The 19,321-nt window shown below is 35.9% G+C and overlaps 1 protein-coding gene across 5 annotated transcripts in view; it reads left to right on the top strand.

Moving 5' to 3' along the window:
- VWA8 (von Willebrand factor A domain containing 8) overlaps positions 1-19,321 on the top strand; it is a 386,591-nt gene that overhangs the window by 274,498 nt on the left and 92,772 nt on the right. For all 5 annotated transcript variants that reach the window (XM_037729667.1, XM_017503777.2, XM_017503778.2 and 2 more), the window contains 3 exons: positions 1,531-1,726; positions 12,011-12,092; positions 16,142-16,343. In XM_037729667.1, coding sequence (XP_037585595.1) covers positions 1,531-1,726; positions 12,011-12,092; positions 16,142-16,343 — 480 coding nt within the window. The remainder of the gene's footprint in view (positions 1-1,530; positions 1,727-12,010; positions 12,093-16,141; positions 16,344-19,321) is intronic.

Genomic DNA, 19,321 nt, shown 5'->3' with positions numbered 1-19,321 from the left:
AAATACATTAAGGATAATGAAAACAAGTTTTTAACTGTTGGAGAGGGGAATTACAGATACTGAAAGGATGAAAAATAGAATGAACCAAGTAGTTATTAGATTAGAATTGGATATATTTTTGTGAACTCCTGGTTTTCAATGTATTTAGGTAGATACAGAAGTAAAAGTGAAGGTAAATGTGAAAAAAAAAAAGAGCAAAAGACTTCAACAAACACTTAACCAAAGAGGATACAGGGATGGCAAATAAGTACATGAAAAGTTATTAGACATCGGTAGTCATTAGAGAAAAGCAAATTAAAACCACTGACAATACCAAGTACTGGCAAGGATGCAGAGAATTAATACAACTCATACATTTTTTTATGGAAATGCAAGGGCAAACAATAACCAGAACATCTCTGAAGAAGAACCAGACAGAAGTACTCTTCCTATTAAATTTCAAGGTTAATTATAAAACTTCAGTAACTAAGACCTGTATTGGGCTGGGAATAGAAAAACACACAGCAGAATAAAATACAGTGCCCAGAAACAGATACAGGCATATAAACTGTTTTGTGATACTGTTGCTATGGGCAAAAGTTAGTGGTATTTGGACAGTAAGCTATACATGTGAGAAAAGGATGAACGTGGACCCTCACTTCATACCATTCACAAAAATTAATTCCTGATAGGCTAAGAACTTAAATGTGAAAGATAAAGCCTTAAAACTTTTAGAAAAAGCATAAGAAAATACCTTTATGATCTTAGGAAGGATAAATACATATAAGGTAAAAATTTAAAATAAAGCAAGGGAAAAATAACATAAAATTCCAGAAGAGTTAAATCTAGGGGAGACAGAGCGAGAATGATTAGGAAGGGAGCCAATCACTTTTGAAGCCCTCCCAGATCTTCAAAAATGCTGGTTATATTCTATTCCTTATGCATAGGTGTTTGTTTTATTTTTAACTAATTGCTATGTTTCTGTTTAGTTGTAATTGATTTCAAGATAAAAATGTAACATATATTTCATATTTGTCTGAAAATTATGATTATTGGCAAAGCAGCTACCTCCTTCCTGTACCACATCCAAAAGGCTTGTGTTTTTATGTTTGTTTATTTGTTTTTTAAGACAAGGTCTCGCTTTGTTGCCCAGGCTGGCTGGAATAAGGTGGTGTGATCATGGCAGCCAGGCAGCCTTGACCTCCCAAGCTTAAATTATTCTCCTGCTCCAGCCTCCTGAGTAGCTGGGAATACAGGCACACGCTACAACGTCTGGCTGAATTTTGTATTTTTTGTAGAGACAGGGTTTCACCGCTTTGCCCACGCTGGTCTCAAACTCCTGAACTCAAGCGATCCACCAACCTTGGCCTCCCAAAGTGCTGGGATTACAGGCATGAGCCACTGCACCTAGCCAATAATTGGATTTTCTTATATCTGTGAAACATTAGTTTCCCACTAGTATCTGCTTAAAGGGCTGCATTGTTAAGGTTGTGGTAAATGTAGTATATGGTACTTTCGTACTTTGAATCTCTTTCTTTTTTTTTTTTTCAGTCACCCAGTGAAGTTTATTCTTGGAAGAGACCATCTTCTTTGCATAAACAAAGTGGCATTGATACAGCATTCTATGGAGGAAAGAAGAAAAGTGGGACTCCAAAACAAAGCAATTGTGTGACTCTTTTAGATACGAATCAGGTAGTGAGGATTTTACCCCCAGGAGAAGTCCCTCTAAAAGATATCTACCCAAAAGGTAAGAAGGAAACACCAATTCCTAATTTACAAAGGTGGTTTAAAGTAGCTTGCTTTTGCTAGAGGATGATAAGTTATCATTATCATTTCATACTTACAAAAATGGATCATTCTGACAAGTTTAGAAGTAACTAAAAAGACCTCTGTGTATTCAGAAAGTTCTTACTCATTTTCACAGTGTGTGGTTGTAGCCACTGCTGTTAGAACTCATCTTCATTTATATTACAATATATGCAATAGCTTTACCTAGAACATGTTTTCACAGAGCCTTTTAAAAAGTCTTAGTGTATTAGGCATAGAAACTGAGGCCTGCCTTTTGTCTTGAACTCCTGAGACTGAAAGTCAGGGACATATCATGCAGACTGATTCACTTAACAGCACTCTGAAAGTCAACTCATATTTATTACTACATAAAATATCCAATTCCTGGGCTAATCCTCTCTCCTTGTATAAATTCACTTGCTCTTTAAAACCCCATCCTATTGTTAGCATGCTCTCTAATTTGTGTATGAAGATATTCTAACATAGAACTAAAACAACTGGCCCAGGATCACCCCACCAGTGGACAACGGTGCCCAAATTTGCACTACAATCTTCTAATCCCAAATTTAGAGCTATTCTTATTGAACCACACTGGTGTTCATCGTAACAGATAACTATGAAAAAGTTGGATCTTTGATTCATTGACTTTCTTTTTTTGCATCACAGTGGTAGTAATATCTTGTGTCTACATTCATTGTATTAGTGTGGACTTCACAAATATAGCACTAAATCTATTATAATCTGTAAAAGGGTTTGAAAGTTTCTGATTATATGGTTATATTTAGAATTAATTTCTTCCAAACTGAAACGCATGGAAAATAAATCACCATTTCCTTAAAATGTTTTTTGTGGTAGAAGAGGCAGATAAATAAGCTGACAATTGTAGTACAGTATAATAAGATAGGAATATTCACAAGGTGATATATAAACACAGAGGAGAAGTTCACAATCCATACTGGAGACTATGAGTTGACTCTTGAAAGATGAGAGTTAATCAGTTGGAGGATTTAGTCCAGGAAAGGGGCCGTCCATGTGAAAGATGCAAGGACTTGGCAGATCATTCCAGGAATTACAAGAAGTTATGTACCCGAGTTTAGTGCACTTCCATTCACCCAGATATCTAGGGCTCACCTTGATACCCCTTCTCCCTCATCATCCAAAGCAATCACCATGTTCTTCTGATATACAGCCTTACAAATATATCTTGTATCCACCCACTTGTCTCCAATTCTGTTACCAATATCCCGTTCAAAGCACCACCATTGTACACTGGAATGTTGCCTTAGCCTTCTGATATTGTTACCTCTTCCACTCTTTTCCCCTCCTACCCTTCTCCACATGTAAACAGAGTGATGTTTTTAAACTACAGTGTACATTTGTTCTTAAGCTCCAGTTTGTATACAGTAAAATTCACCATTTTTACTGTAAGTTCTGTGAGTTTGGCAGACACAAACAGTTGTATAACACCACCACACTTGATATAGAAGAGTTTCATCACCCCAAAAACTTCCCATTCGATTTTGTGGTCAATGCCGCCCCTTACCTAAAACTTATCACTGATCTGATTTCTGTTGTTATAGGTTTGCATTTATCAGAATATTGTATAAATGGTCCATATAGTATGTGGTCTTTGGAGTCTGTCATCTTTTCATTAATATAATGCATTTGAGAATCATTTATTTTTTTTTATGTTATGTTATGTGTGTACCAGTAGTTTTTGTTTCTGTCTTTTTTTTTTTTTNAAGTGGTTGTCTATTATTTGGATGTGTCACAGTTTGTTTGTCCATTCACAAAGTGGTATATTTATTGGTTGTTTCCAGTTTTTGGCAATAAAGACTAAAACTGCTATGAACATTTGTGGGCAGGTTTTTAAGTGAACATAAGGTTTTGCTTCTTTTAAGTAAATGCCTAGGAATGGCCTTTTTGCATCATATGATGAAACTGCCAAACTATTTTCAAAGTGGAAATACCATTTTGCATTTATATCAGCAATGAGTGGAGGTTTCAGTTGCACTGCATCCCTGTCAGCACTTGGTATTGTCAGTTTCTCACCATTCTAGTGAGTGTAGTGATTATTCATTATGATTTTAATTTGCATTTTCCCTAGCATCTAATGATATTATTTTGTTTTATGTGTATCTTCTTAAGTGAAATGTCTCTTGAGATCTTTTGCCCATTTTTAAATTGGGTTATTTATTTTCTTATTAATGAATTTTGAGTGTTCTGTTTGTTTGTTTTCAGACAAGATCTTGCTCTGTTACCCAGGCTGGAGTGTGGTGACACGATTTCAGCTCACTATAGCCTCTGCCTTCTAGGCTCAAGCAGCACCCAACTTAGCCTCCTGAGTAGCTGGGACTACAGGCATGTGCCACCACATGTAGCTAATTTTTGTATTTTTTTGTAGAAATGGGGTTTTGCCATGTTGCTCAGGCTGGTCTCAAACTCCTGAACTCCGATTGTGCTTTAGTCTAGATACAAGTTCAGTGTCAGAGAGATACTTTCCAAACATTTTCTCTTATTTTGATGAAGGGCAAATCTATGTTTTCTTCTAGAAGTTTTATAGTTCTATATCTTACATTTAGATTTACGATCCATATTGAGTTAATTTTTTACATTGTATAAGGTATGGATTAAGGCTCTTTTTTTTAAATTGCATGGGATATTCAGTTCTTCCAGCACCAGCACCATTTGCTGAAAAAACTGTCCTGTCCTTTCTCTTTTGCATTCCCTTTAGACCTCTGCTGAAAATCAGCTGCCCACATGAGTGGGTCTATTTCTGGATTCTCTGTTGTGTTCTATTGGCCTATGTGTCTATCCCTTTACTGATACCATACTCTCTTGATTACTTTATAGTGAGTCTTGATTGAATCAGGTAGTATAGATTTTTCTACTTTGTTCTTCATTTTCAAAATTGTTTTAGTCAGAAAGTAATATTTTTATTATTATTATTGAGATGGAGTCTCACACTGTCGCCCAGGCTGGAGTACAGTGGCACAATTTCTGCTTACTGCACCTCCCAGGTTCAAGAGATTCTCCTGCCTCAGCCTCCTGAGTAGCTGAAAGTACAGGTGCCCACCACCACACCCAGCTAATTTTTTGTATTTTTAGTAGAGACAGGTTTCACCATGTTGGCCAGGCTGGTCTTGAACTCCTGACCTCATGATTCACCCGCCTCAGCCTCCCAAAGTGCTGGGATTACAGGTGTGAGCCGCTGCACCCAGCCAGAAAGTAATATTTGAAAACACAACTCAGGTCACATTGTCCTTAGGATAAAGTTTAGAAATTTTAACTTGGCTTAAAAAATCCAGCATGATTTATCCATTACATATCTCTCTTCTTTCAGTTAACTTTAATTCACAAAATTCTTTCCAACTTTCTGCTGCACCCCTTCCCCGCAACCACCAAACTCATTCTCATCCATCAGGTCTCAGTTTAAATGTCACTTCCTCAGAAGGTTTTGTTCAAATCTAAATTAGGTACCCTTGTCATACTCTCTCATAGCACTTCCTATTTAGGGACAGGAAGAGTGTGTTTATGTTGCTATGTGTATTTTAATTTTTTGTGAAATATCTCAGGCCTACAAAAGTTTGACGAAAAATACAGTGAATATCTTTGCACCCACCACCCATATTGGTAAGTCATTACCAATTATTACCAGTCATTACCAATATGGTCAAAGACTCTTGTGTTCTCCCCTTCACTTTTGACAAACCAGAGGTAATCTCTGTTCTTAATGTGAGTTCAGTACTAATCATTCACAAAATAATACATAGCTTTTTATGTTTTTTAAACTTCATATAAATAGTATTATAATGTGTTTATTCTTCTGTAATTTGGTCTTTTTTTCACCATTGTGTTTGTGAGATTTGTTGCTAAAGAAAAAAAGTAATTCATGACATTTGTTACAGAATGGAAAGGTAGTCTTTATTCAGGGCCATCTTGATAGATATAGGGATGACTGCAAAGAAGTTTTGTAGTAAGGGAGAGATATGGGACTCAACTCTAAATTTAACATGGAAAAGTAGAAATAAGTGAAGGAGCAGGGTGGGGGTCAGTGGATGGAAAATTACTAAGAGGAAACATCATGGGTATGAGGGCATTCTGGCTGAACAAACCTAACAGGATCCTTGCTGAGAGCAGGCCAGAGTGATCTGACATCACCTGGGGGATGGTGGAGAATGGGGAACCCAATCAGATATCAAGGGTGAGGGATCCTGGTTAAACTGACTTAGCAGGATTACTGTTAGCATTGAACAATGCAGAGATGAACACAGAAGCCCAAGAATTGGGACCTAGTTGGGAAGAGGATTCAGAAGAGCCTGACTGCAGTTCAGTCAAGGAGAGACTCTTTGTCATCATCCATACTGATAGTCCTACTTTTATTTTCACTGCTTCATATACAACAATTTATTCATCTATTATTTGTCAATGCAAATTTAGGTTCCTTCCAGTTTTTTGCTCTTACAAATAACGGTTCTATGAATAGTCTTGCACTTGTCTGCTTGTGTATATGTTGAAAATCTGGCCAGGCATGGTGGCACATGGCTATAGTCCCAGCTACTCGGGAGGCTGAGATGGGAGGATCGCTTGAGCCCAGGAGTCCTGGGCTGTAGTGCGCTATGCCAATCTGGTGTCCGTACTAAGTTCGGCATCAATATGGTGACCTCCCGGGAGCGGGGGACCACCAGGTTGCCTAAGGAGGGGTGAACTGGCCCAGGTCAGAAACGGAGCAGGTCAAAACTCCCGTGCTGATCAGTAGTGGGATCGCGCCTGTGAATAGCCACTGTACTCCAGCCTTGGCAACATAGCGAGACCCCGTCTCTGGAAAAAAAAAAAAAAAGGTAAAAGAAAGCCTGTAGGGAGTATATCTAGGAGCAAAATTACCAAAGGTGTTCCAGTAGCATAAAGGGGGTTCTGGTACTCTAATCTACTCTTGTAAGGGTCACACTTTTATTGTGATTTCACATTACCTTTTTCTGACTTCTAGTACATTTGAGCATCGTTTCATATGTTGTCATTTACTCTTCCGAGAATTACCTATGTGTTTAGCCATTTTTCTCTTAGTTGCTAAAAGTTTTATTCCCCTTCTTTTGTTTACATAGTGTTACTAAAATATTCCAAATGTATATAAAGTGCTGAGGACAGTGTCTGGCATGGAGGAAGAATTTTATAAATGTAGGCTATAAAAAAAGAAAGAATGAATGAAATCCCTAGGAGAATGGTGAACGAAGATCCCAGGGTGATAGCCATGCACAGGCCTAAGGTTAGAACAGATGAAATTTCAGGAGAGATGTCTCTTAGAAAGTGAAATTAGTAAACCCAATATATTTGAACATATTTAGAGATTCTAACAATTAGGGAACCTTGGGAATAAATTTGTGCTAAATAAAACTAAGCAAACACAACATGTTGCTTATTAACTCCAGTAAAAGCAAAAAGTTATACAGGAAAAAGTAATGATAATATAAGACATAGCAAAGCTGTGATTAGCATTTACATAATTATAATAATATAAGCACTGGATATTAATCCAAACAAAATTATCATATGAATGTTTGGGGGATGAAAAAATAGGGAGTAGGGGATAGGGGAATGAAAAAGAGTTAAACTCTCTTCTTGCTTGGGAAGAAGGCAAGAAATAATGCCTGAAGCTAAAAAATCAAGAGGGCGCCATAAAGATGAAGGTGAATACCACAGAAATAGCTTTAAAAGTTGAAAGTGTCTCTCTGGGGCAGGAAACGGGTGGAGGGGGCACAAGGGGTAAAGCAGGGGCTCTCTGTATTTTTCTTTAAGCCTTTCTGTGTGCGTGTAGATCTCTGATGAAAATTCAAGCTAGAATAATTTTGTAAAGTAAATCAAATCCAACCATCTAATTAGTCTGGAACTAATGTATATCAGCCTTTTATAAAGAAATCAACTGTAAAGACTACTCTCCTGGTGGCTTTCACAATAATGAGGTAGCTTTTATTTAATGCAGATGGGGAGAGATTTATTGCTTTCTTCCAACTATTTTTCTTCTAGCTAAATGTTAGCTTTTTTTAAACCACAGGTCTCAGCTCTTTAAATATGAAATAATGTTTCTTGATTGAAAGCAGTACAGTTTTTTTTTTTTTTGAACTTTGAGTGAAATCAAAGATTTGGTATCAGCACTGTTTGGGGGTACACATCACTCTCTTTGTTTGTGAACACAGAAGTGTATTAAACCCAGTGATTAACAGGTATACATCAAATTACATTTCTAGAAGGAGTGAGTTTTTAATGGCATTTCACCTTCCCTCTGAAAATTGTCGTGGTTGTTTTGCCTGACAGTTTTTAATACCTTCTTCTAACCTTGGCACTGTGCATGTAAACTGTCCCCACTATTCATGGGAACTATGTGATAAACACTGCTGCAGTGACTTCCCTTTAATGGTTAGTGAACTAATCCCTAAATACAGTTTATACCTATCTTTGAAATCCACCTGGATTATAACTGTAATGGAAATTTACTGAGCCTCCATCCTCACTCCAGTGTTAAAACATTTAAAATGGATGGATGAGGACTTGGCTAAGTTTGGAGGGAAACATGGCCATAGTTTTCACTTCCTTCATTCAGTCAAGAATCTTTTTGTAAATATTCTTTTCGTCTGAACTGACTTATTTTCAAATCAGTAAACATCCATTTTTATTATATTTAAAGTGTTTATTGCTACTACCACCACTACCACCACCTTTAATATTTCCCTGAAGTGCTTTGTAGCCACAGGTATCCTTCTCTGACATATGAACATAGCTTTTAATACCAGGAGTAAAATTCTTGCATTCTTCTTCTTGAAAGAGTAGACACAGTCATTACTGCATTTTCTTACCATGGAATTAATTAGCAAAGTAAAAGAAAAGGAAGATGTGAGGAAAAAAAGATATTTTGAAATAAGTTGGCTTACTTTGCTCTCACAGGCAATCTAAAAGTGCAGATGGCAGTAGCTCAACTTAATATTATTCCTTATTTTTAAAAGTGCCTCTAAATGGCAAGCCAAAATGTAAGTTAGTTAGCAAGGCAGCTCTGCTCATCTCTACAGCTTCAATAACTAGTCACTCTTAACAAAGAGCCCTGGACCATAAATAATTCAACCTACTTCAGCTAGGTTCAAGCAGCAGGAATTGTCAAAAACAATATATGGTGCAAAACCTCATTTAAGACTGACCTATCACAAGGCAGAATTTCCAATGCAGACTGTGTGTGACTTACGGTAAGCATATTCATTTTGTACAAATGGCCACTTGGAGACAGCTAATCCAGCTGGGTGGTCAAATTGCTATAGTAACTCTATTTTCTTACCCATTCCTCTCCTTGGACATCACCTTTTCTTTCTGCTGAGCTGTTTGTCTCTTGGGACAATCCATTGCCTAGCTCTGCAGCTCATATCTGGCCTCATGGCTGTGATTCCCACTCTGGAATCCTTTCCAAGTCCCCAGAGGCCACAGTGGTTTAATAAAGAGGAACTTTTCTCATTTTACTGTGAGCACCTCAAAGTCAGAGACCACATCTCTTTCTTTTGTATATCCCCACTGCTTCGTATGATGTCTGGCACAAAATAAACTCAAACACATTTGTTAAATAAATAAGAGATATGTTGAGTTTTTCAGCTGGCCTATTTAAAAAGCTTCAACTGCATGCATGAAACAAAAATGTTACATTTCTTGTCTTTTGTAAACTACACTTGATAAATTCAATGTGGACATCCTGGATACTTCATTCCAACCAGAAATTGTAGTAAAAGATGGATGGATGGATGGATGGATGGATGGATGGATATATCATTCTAATCAGAAATTGTCATCAAAGACTAGACAGAGAAACAGATAGACAAAATCTTAAAAAGCGTGGGTTTTGTATAAAGGATTTTTTTTTTAAGAGAACTTAGTGGCCAAGATTTTGTAAAATGGGATGATTTTATAAATAGCTATTGCCCTAGGGCTAGCTCAAGTAGAAGTTGTGTGGAGTGGTGGCCATAGCATAGATTTTAGTGCTAAAAAGGCCTGGGTTTGAAAGCCATCTCCATCACTCTCCAGCTGTTGTCACCCCAAGTTAAGTCATGTTATATTACCTCTGTAAGCCTCAGTTTCCTCATCTTTCAGACAGGAATTATTAGTCTTTGTTGTTGTCAGTATCGAAAGCACTCTCTGTAAAGACTAAGCAGGGTTTCTGACACACCATGGTGGCAGCTAATGATTTTGAGGATGATGGTTACTAAGCGCTATGAAATAGCAATCGGTAAAGCCCAGGAATTTGCTGGAAAGCCAACACTGAGCTATACGAATGACATCACATGAGTGTAACATTTACAGAATTAGTTGAGGGCTTTGGTTCCCTTATCTCTTTATCTTCTCCTTCCCCAACTTTTCATATTCTTCTCTATCCAGAATCCTGAGAGCTGATCATAATCCCAAAAGACATAATTCCCATGCTATAGCCCCAGATACTGAAATCCCAAAAGAAAAATAAATATGCCTAAAGTCTAAAAGTCTGACACAATCCCAAAAGATCAAAATCTTGAGAATATAATTCTGGAAAAAAATAATTTTAAAATTATTTAAAAGATATTTATTTACATTTTTAAAAGGGGGGTTATTTGAGAAACATAAAAACAGCAAACAGGCTAGGGGTGGTGGCTCATGCTTGTAATCCCAGCACTTTGGGAGGCTGAGTTGGGGAGATCACTTGAGGTCAGGAGTTTGAGACCAGCCTGGCCAACATGGTGAAACCCCATCTCTACTAAAAACACAAACATTAACCAGGCTTGATGGTGCATGCCTGTAGTCCCAGCAATTGAGGAGGCTGAGGCATGAGAATCGCTTGAACCCAGGAGGTGGAGGTTGCAATGAGCCAAGATTGTGCCACTGCACTCCAGCCTGGGCAACAGAACAAGACTCCATCTCCAAACAAGCAAAACACCAGAACACTTCACAGACCACTTTGCACAATAAAATAGGCAATAATAACATACATTTTTTGCAAGTGTAAACACTCAGGTATACTAATGACATCACATGAGTATAATAGTTATGAGCACATGAACCATATTTATAAAGCAATTGGTCAAAAAGGGAAAAGTCATACATGCATATTACTATGTTTAGCAATTGAAGAAAAGTCTGGCCCAGCTCTTGGAGAGAGACCAACTCACCTTCTGTATTTGTTCCCTCTAAGCTCTTGGCTGATTGAATGATGTCCACCCATATTGAGGGCAAGTCTTCCCTACCTGGTTCCCTCAGACTCACATACTAATCTCTTTTCCAGATTACAGATACAACCAAAATAATGCTTTACCAGGTTTCTAGGTATTCTGTAATCAGTCCAATTGGCACCTAAAATTAAGTCCACGGATATACCCTTTGTCAACTTGGCACCTATACACATCTCCTTAAATCATACTTAATTTTCAAACAAAGACAGTAACAAAGTAATAGCTCATTGTAACATAATACAACTATACCGTGATTGTGATTTTTAGGATTTTAGACTTTAGGAATTTTTATCGATCTTCTGGGATGTCAACAATCAAGATAATGGCATTCAGGATTGTGTCTTTTGGGATTATGATCCAAACTCAAGAGACCTCACCCCACTGCCTTCACCTTTCCCTGCCTTGCAGGGCACTAATAATGACAGATACTGTGTGATGAGCAACCCCTATAGGTGCTTTGCATTCACTAATTTCATCTTCTCCTCAAGATAATGCTTATGATGCTCAGATGCTGTTGTCATTTGAGGTTGTTATCCCCATCTTACAATGGAGTTGTTATCCCCATTTTACAAGTGAAGAAAGCAGGCCTCAGCTTGACCAACATAACACAGCTCAGACAGGACCAGGACTTTCTACCAGGTTAGTCTAATTAAAGAGTGTGCCGATTCCACCACATTTTACTGCATTGTTGTTTCTTGCTAAGAAGGAAAGGCAGAGTTCAGATGATGAAATATTTTCAAAAACACAGTAAGTGCTAAAACATTGACTCATCTTGGGAAGCTATCAAAGACAATGAAAAAAAACAGATTATTTTCTGACAGTAAAGAATCACAGCCCAATATTCTTCCCTGAGAGAAGCATAATTCTCAGAGTCTATCCATGAGTGTTGACCAATACTTTGTCAAGTAGATCCCAGAGTTCCACCCTAGGCTACTGATAACTTAATTCTACTTTTAGCAGCATTTTGGTATCTTGCAGCAATTTAATACTTGGCTCATGTCATGACTTGTTCTTAGATGTTACTCCTCCACAAACATCTGGTTATATAGAAGTCACTGATCTTCAATCAAAGAAACTCCGATATATCCCTATTCCCAGGTAATCCATTTCACCTTTGTTCTTAGCTTAGTATGTCATAAAAAATGAGTAAATTCTTGCTAAGTACCAAGAATAAATGTGTGTGCTTTTTGCTTCTTTTAATAGCAAGCTCTTTTTTTTCCAGTTACAGTTGGTTTCTATCTTGCTGTTATTCTGCATGTTTTCCTGGCATTTTTATTTTCATTTTGTAAAAATATTCAAATGTTACATAGGTATAAGTCAAACAGCCTGCAAGTCTTTGTTCTCTTTTCTTTGATCTGTTCTAAGTTTTTCTGTATCTGAAATAGCATTTTCAGTATTACAAAAATTTTAATACTTCTTAACTTTATATGTTTATTTTCTGAAGTAAATGTGTTCAAAATATCAAAAGAATTTAAATCGATTTCTTTAATATTGTTTTTACATATGTTATTATGCATCTGCAGGAAATCTGTACAATAGTTAAAAGATCCCAAAGCTTTAGAATAGGACTCATTACTGTTTACCTCCTTCATTATTGTCCCACAGTGGAAGCAAAGCATTTAAGTAGACTCAGGATATAAAAACAGAAACAATGAAGCATGATCTCTTCCCTTGAAAAACACAGGCGTCGTCACCTGGAGCCCATCCCTTTCTGGGTGCATCCATTCCTTACTTCCCTCTTCCAACCTAAGCTTGCACCTGCTTTGGTCTACTTAGCCTAGGTTCCTCTTTTTTCCTTTCTTTGCTCTCCAGACCAAAACCTTCTTCCTCTAATCTTTCTACTCTGTTTTGTTCTAGATTGCAATCACATCCCTTCCTCTCATGTACTCCCTCACATTGCCACTGAGCCCTCACAACACAGTGGTTGAAGCCTTGATTAGAAGCTCTAGCAGAGTAGCCTGGCGGGCCTGCAGAGGAAGACCAGGGATACCAGAACCTGTCACTCTTCCAAAATGTCACCAAGCTTCCTTTCTTTCCACTCCTCCAACCGCCAGAAGAAAGTAGCTTAGCATGATGGTACATATAACTCAAAAACACAGCTTCATTTCTTAGGACCCTTTAACCAGATTCAAAAAATATGAAAACAAAATCATTATTCAAAGGAATAGATTTACTTCTTTCAACATATATAAGTATGACTTCTTGGAACATGCTAATGTGTTGGTTTAATGGAAAATGGCTTTTAATCATTTGAGGAAATTGCATGTTCGATTTTAATTGTATGCTCATTAAAATATACTATTAATTCAAGTAACAAAAGCAAATAACATCTTTTTTAATGTATCTAAAGCATTATTAATTTTTTCCAATATTTATATTCATTTCTCTCACTAGCTTTTTATTTCAGTGTTTTTTTCTTTTACTTTCTGTATGAATCACATGTTATACCTGCCATGGAAAGAACATCTGGAAGAGCAGCTGTGTGCACAGTCCAGAGCCAGCTGGCCACCATAATTCATTCATTTAGAGCTGCACTGTCCAACAGAAATATAATAAAAGCCATATATGTAATTATATATTTCTTGGTAGACACATTTAAAAAATTTTAAGGTGAAATTAATTTTAGTAATATCTTTTATTTAACTCAATATATCCAAAATATTATTATTTTGACATGTAGTCCACATAAAATTTTTAATGAAATATTTTACATTCCTTTTTTTTTCCCTAAGTCTCTGAAATGCAGTGTGTATTTTACACTTAAAGCACATCTCCATTTGGACTTGTCACATTTCAAGTGTCATGTGATTCAGAGTCTGCTTCATTGTCAGTATGTCCTGAATTTCTCTTGAGATTAACTACTGCTTTTTTTGGCATATATATAAAATCCAAGGGAACAACCCATCTGGACTTCAGTTTTTTTGCTAGTTGCTTAGATTTAGCATTCTGCTAGATATCAGGAATTTTCCATTTGGTAGCTAATTTCAAATAATAGAAAATACAATAAAATTGTATGTAACTTTAGGGCCAAAATGAATGCATCACTTTTGCCTTCACATATTTTTCTTCAAAGTTTTATATTACTTGTATTTGTAAAACAATACTGCCTAGCTTTCATATGTGACTGTGTATAAATTTAAACTTTACTATAATTCTTTGTGTTCATTTAAAACTTTGTTATTATTTATAAGGAAAACATTTTTAAAGTTAAGAAAGATTCTAGACCTAGTGTACAAATTATAGTAAATATGTGATTTCTTTAGTAATTTTTTTAAATAAATTAAACAAATTGCCTGTAAACGTAAAGTTTTGCCATGAAGAGTTAAAATAGTGACAACTAGCAGGTACAGTGCTCAATAGAATCATACAGCTTGAGTGTTCTTGGCAGATTTCAAACATCATAGTTACAAATGGATAAATTTTATTTTTCTTGAATAGCTCCTTACTCCATCATCTGTAATTACAAAGTTGTTTCCTGCAGCAAATATTTTTCGATAAGAGTACCATGTATTGTATCAACTGTTACCTTCTTTGATCCCTTCTGGAAGTCCTGTAAAGTAGTACTGAAACACATGGTCCTGTCCCACTGTTGTTCTCCTCATATGAACATTTCGTAAGACTTCTGTGTCCAGGAGTGGCTGCCCTTGTCACTCTCTGTTTAGTATCAACTAAAGCAAACTGAAAAAAGTTCAAATTAGTCTTGATTTATTCTTTAGTGTATTATAAGAATTTACCTAATATATAATGGTTTTGTGTTTTCCCAAATCTACAATGATAGTTTATTATATTCTTCTTATCAGACCATCTCTTTAGACTATTTATTTCATATGGAAAATATCAGATGCATTTTGAGAGCCAAAACTAATGATTGGAATTTATAATCTATATCACTTTTGTATAATAAGAACTATATTCAGATAAAGTAAATATGCAGTTGACACTTATAGACATATTTGCATTCCTACAAATTACTATATATACATATATATATGTATACACACAAATGCAAATGTCAGAAATATATAATAAAGGAAATATGTGTGAAATATTTAAGAAATCTGTACATTTCTTGTTATAGATTCGTGTAACTTTCTAAGTCAGAAAAGGCAAAATATCAAATACAAATGCAGTTGAAATGCACGAACACGACATTGGTTTCAGCACTGACATTAGATTTCTAAGAGTGAGTCCAGTACTCCAGGTGTGTGAGGCATGAATTGGTGTAGAGTTCCTTTCTTCCTAGCAGTGGAAGCTAGTGTCGCCTGGGGTCCACAAATACAGGAAAATGCAGAGAACCAGTAAATTACTGTGTGTTTTTTGCTCCTTACAGATAGTTCTGTTGATATCTTGTCTTTTAATGTACTCATTATTAGAGTTCTATCTTAGATCAGGCTGTTAGAGCAGAATACCATAGAGTGGGTAGCTTAAGTGACAAATATTTATTTTCAGTCTGGAGGTTGGGAAAGTCAAAATAAAGGTGCCAACCAATTCAGTTCCTGGTGAAGGCTATCTTATGGAGGGCTAACTTCTTGCTATAGCCTAACATGAATGGGGGAAAAGGAGACAGAGAGAGACCAGACACAAGTGTAAGTTTTCTGGTCTCTTCTCATCAGGGACCTAATCCCATTCTATAATAGGGGCTCTACCCTCATGATTTCATCTACACCTAATTACCTGCCAAAGTACCCAACTCCTAAGACTATCATATTGGGGGTTAGGGCTTCAATATATAAATTTCAGGAGACAAAAGCATTTAGTCCATAGCAGATTCTTTATAGAAAGTTTAGAGAACCTAAATCAGTTTAAACCAGCTTTGTTACGTGGACTACCAATAGGTTATATACTGTGATCAATTATGAAAATTTCTTTCTTAAAATAGAAATAGTCTTTCTGGTTTTTTGGTTTTTTTTATATTCATGATTGTCCTGCCTCATGTTGTTTACAAGCCCTGGGCATGTTTGTTTATGAACTTTGCTCCTCATAACCTTCTCATGTGGTGACATAGGTAAGAGCAGATATAAAAGAATGAGTAAAAAAAAAGTGTGAGCATACTTTTTCAACAGTAAAAAACATTACAATGTGAAGTGTCATCCTTCCTGCTTTTTTTTAAATGGTCTCTTAGCTTCAGTTTGGATTCCTTTTTCCAGATCAGAATCTCTCTCGCCATATACCACGTGGCTGTCTACCATTTCAGACACAGATGTACTGCTAGCTGAGTGGGACAAAAGTGGTGTTGTTACTGTTGATATGGGAGGTCACATCAGACTTTGGGAAACTGGACTTGAACGTCTGCAGCGATCACTCGTGGAATGGAGAAACATGATTGGACAAGATGACAGATATATGCAGGTACCACTTGAATTCACCTTATCTCTTAGATGTGTACATTCAAATAGAAATTTAGGTCCAGATGCACAGTCATGAAAACTTCTGGGCCAGTGACTCAAAAATACTTGCTTAAAGAACTAAAAGAACTTTCAGATTCAAAATAAAAAGACAAAGACAAATTTCTCTATCTAAATTGATGAAAAAGTGAAAATGTACCCTTTTTTCTGTCAGTGCTTAAATGTGCAGGTTACTGACATCACAACATATGAATACAATCATCAGCTTTTATTTTTTAACCTTAAGCACTAACCAGTTTCCAGCAGCACCTTTGCATCTGTTCTTACTTTTATCACCTTTAATGTCAGCATCTCTACGTGATACCTAGGAAACAGAAACAGCAGATTATTACAAGGCCAGAACCTCTAAACTAGAGAAGGTGAGCAAAAATACATATCCAATAGAATGTTTTTTTACCAGCTTCCTTATTTCCAGGTAATGCAAATTTAGTAGTTAGCAATAAGCAATAAGTAGACCCAGCCCTGCACTGGAGAAAAATATGGGAACAGGCCACCAAAGTGAAAAGAAACCTGACAACTCTAGAAATGACTATCATCATCTAATCAATCTAGTTGCTATCTGGAACTAATTTGAAGAATGAGGACGGCTATATACCCGTATATACTAAAACATATAATAAAAAGGATTTATTTATTTTAATCTTCAGAACAGAACTTCACCTGTTTACATTTCTTTCTTATCCAACAAAAAGAAAAGTAGGTTCCTACCAGCCAGGTTGTTCTGCAAAGAGCTGATTAGCAAGATAAGAAATTTCTATGAACTATTTCATTAATACCTGATTAATAATTCCTATTTTATGTGATTAGTTTTGTGATTTTTCTTAAACAGAAATAAATGTATTTGTGAATGACTAATAATTCTCTTAGATCCTTAAAAGCTTGTAGGAACATTTTGAAAATCTCAAACCAAAGTAGAACTCAAATGTTTTTGGAGGGGTATAAATATATTAATTTAATTAAGCTAAAACAAATATACAATTCTAAAATAAACATGTCATTAAGTAAGTGCCATGGATTGATTGCAGCAACAGACTGAATGTTGGTCACTACTCATAACAATATTTAGAAAACCAATTAATTATGGCCTGTTTCATTTATTATTCTAAACATTAGTTTCTTCTCTTTTTGAATTAAGCTCTTGTTCTTATTACAGTCATTGGTGCCTAATAGTAAATACTATTATGTTTGAATTTCTATATTTTATATGTGATAGAGATCAAAGGTCATGTTTTCCTTATCGTCAAGATTAAGTTTATTTTTCACGATAGAACTTTACAAAGGACTTTTACTGATCATTTGATAATTGTTCTTGACTGCTACAAAAATGAGTTTGTATTTGTTTTCTGATCATGTAGGTCTTCTCGTCCAGTTACTTCTCTGGCTATATTATACATCTTTGTAGTCCTAGCTTGTAGCACAATGATTGGTGCAATAAGCAATTAATATGTTTGTTTATATACTCCTATATACTAAAATGTACTATTGAAGTTGTTGAAACTATTTGATAACAAATGGAATTTTTCTTTTAAACCATCACAAATTATCTGTTTTTTATGTAACTGAATAAATATGTATTGAATGAATATATATAGTTATCAAATTACAAATGAACAGAATTATGGTATCTAAAATCTCAAGAATAATCAAAATATTCAGGTACATTACACAGTGCAAATATCTGAACTTTTCCTAAACCAAACATTTTTCAGGGAATGTGTAACTTTATGTCTCCAGTTTAAAGTTCAACTATAAGCCAGGCATGGTGGCACATGCCTGTAAACCCAGCTACTCTGGAGGCTAAGGCACAAGAATTGCCTGAACTCGGGAGGCAAAGGTTGCAGGAGCAGAGATTTAGCCACTGCACCTCAGCCTGAGCAACGAAACAAGAACTTGTCTCTAAAAAAATAAAATAAAGCTCAGCTATTATAGAGACAAGACATATTTAGTAATAAAGTTATATAATTCAGATTGATAGTTTCATTTGGAAAATTAGAATAGATGTTATCTAACATTCTCCTTTAATCTCTAAGTTCCGTTGATCCATTTTGGTTGATATTAAAAATGTACACTTAAACATACTCAAACATGAGTATGCATTCTTATGTTTAAACAGACAAGACTAATTGTCTTAATAGTCTGTCGTTTTAATTTTTTGTCATATCTCTCCTCTTCCCTTCTTGGTAAATAATGAGACACCTTATTTAATTGCTCTTATTTAGATCAGCTCATCTTATTACTTGCAAGTAGTTTACACAACCAAACCTAAATAAAAGTCATTCCAGGGGCAACAGTAATAACAAGAAAATATTTGTCTTTTACAGTTCCCTTTCTGTTTGATCTTTCAAGCTATTCTTCATTTATGTACTCTTTATTCAGCATAGATCTGTTCCTACAGAGCTTGGAAAATGTCTTTCATAGAAGTATTGAAAAAAGAGAATAGGTTCTCCATACCCTGCTTACTCCCCATCATTGACAGAGTAACCTGATCTCCACCTAGTGGCCAGATGGACTTACTTTTACATGACGGAAATTAACAGGCCTGCTGGCATGAAAGGCTTATACACTTGTCTTGTATGGTTCCTGTTGAGTAAGATAGACTCCTTTAAGTCAGCAGTGAAAGCTGGGCAAATAACCTGCCATGCCGTCCACCACACAAGATCCCCATGCTTCCTGAGTCCTCTCCATGGTAGCAAAGGAACTGTCCATATTTAGATAAACAGTACATTAATAGTTACATGCATTATCACTACTCTGTCTTTGCTACATTTCAGCCTTCTGGAGTTATTAGCTTTGCCATTGTTGATTTGAGTTTTTATTTTCATTTAATGAATTCATTGGTGTTTTTATTTAATGAATACAGCTTGCAAGAGAGTATTTTTGAGCCCTGCATATAAAATGTGTTCATTAATTTCACATGCTTTG

The sequence above is a fragment of the Cebus imitator genome, unplaced genomic scaffold (assembly GCF_001604975.1).
Source record: "Cebus imitator isolate Cc_AM_T3 unplaced genomic scaffold, Cebus_imitator-1.0 Scaffold314, whole genome shotgun sequence".
NCBI lineage: Eukaryota > Metazoa > Chordata > Mammalia > Primates > Cebidae > Cebus > Cebus imitator.
The sequence above is the reverse complement of the archived record's forward strand: the minus strand, read 5'-3'. Positions and strand labels throughout refer to the sequence as shown.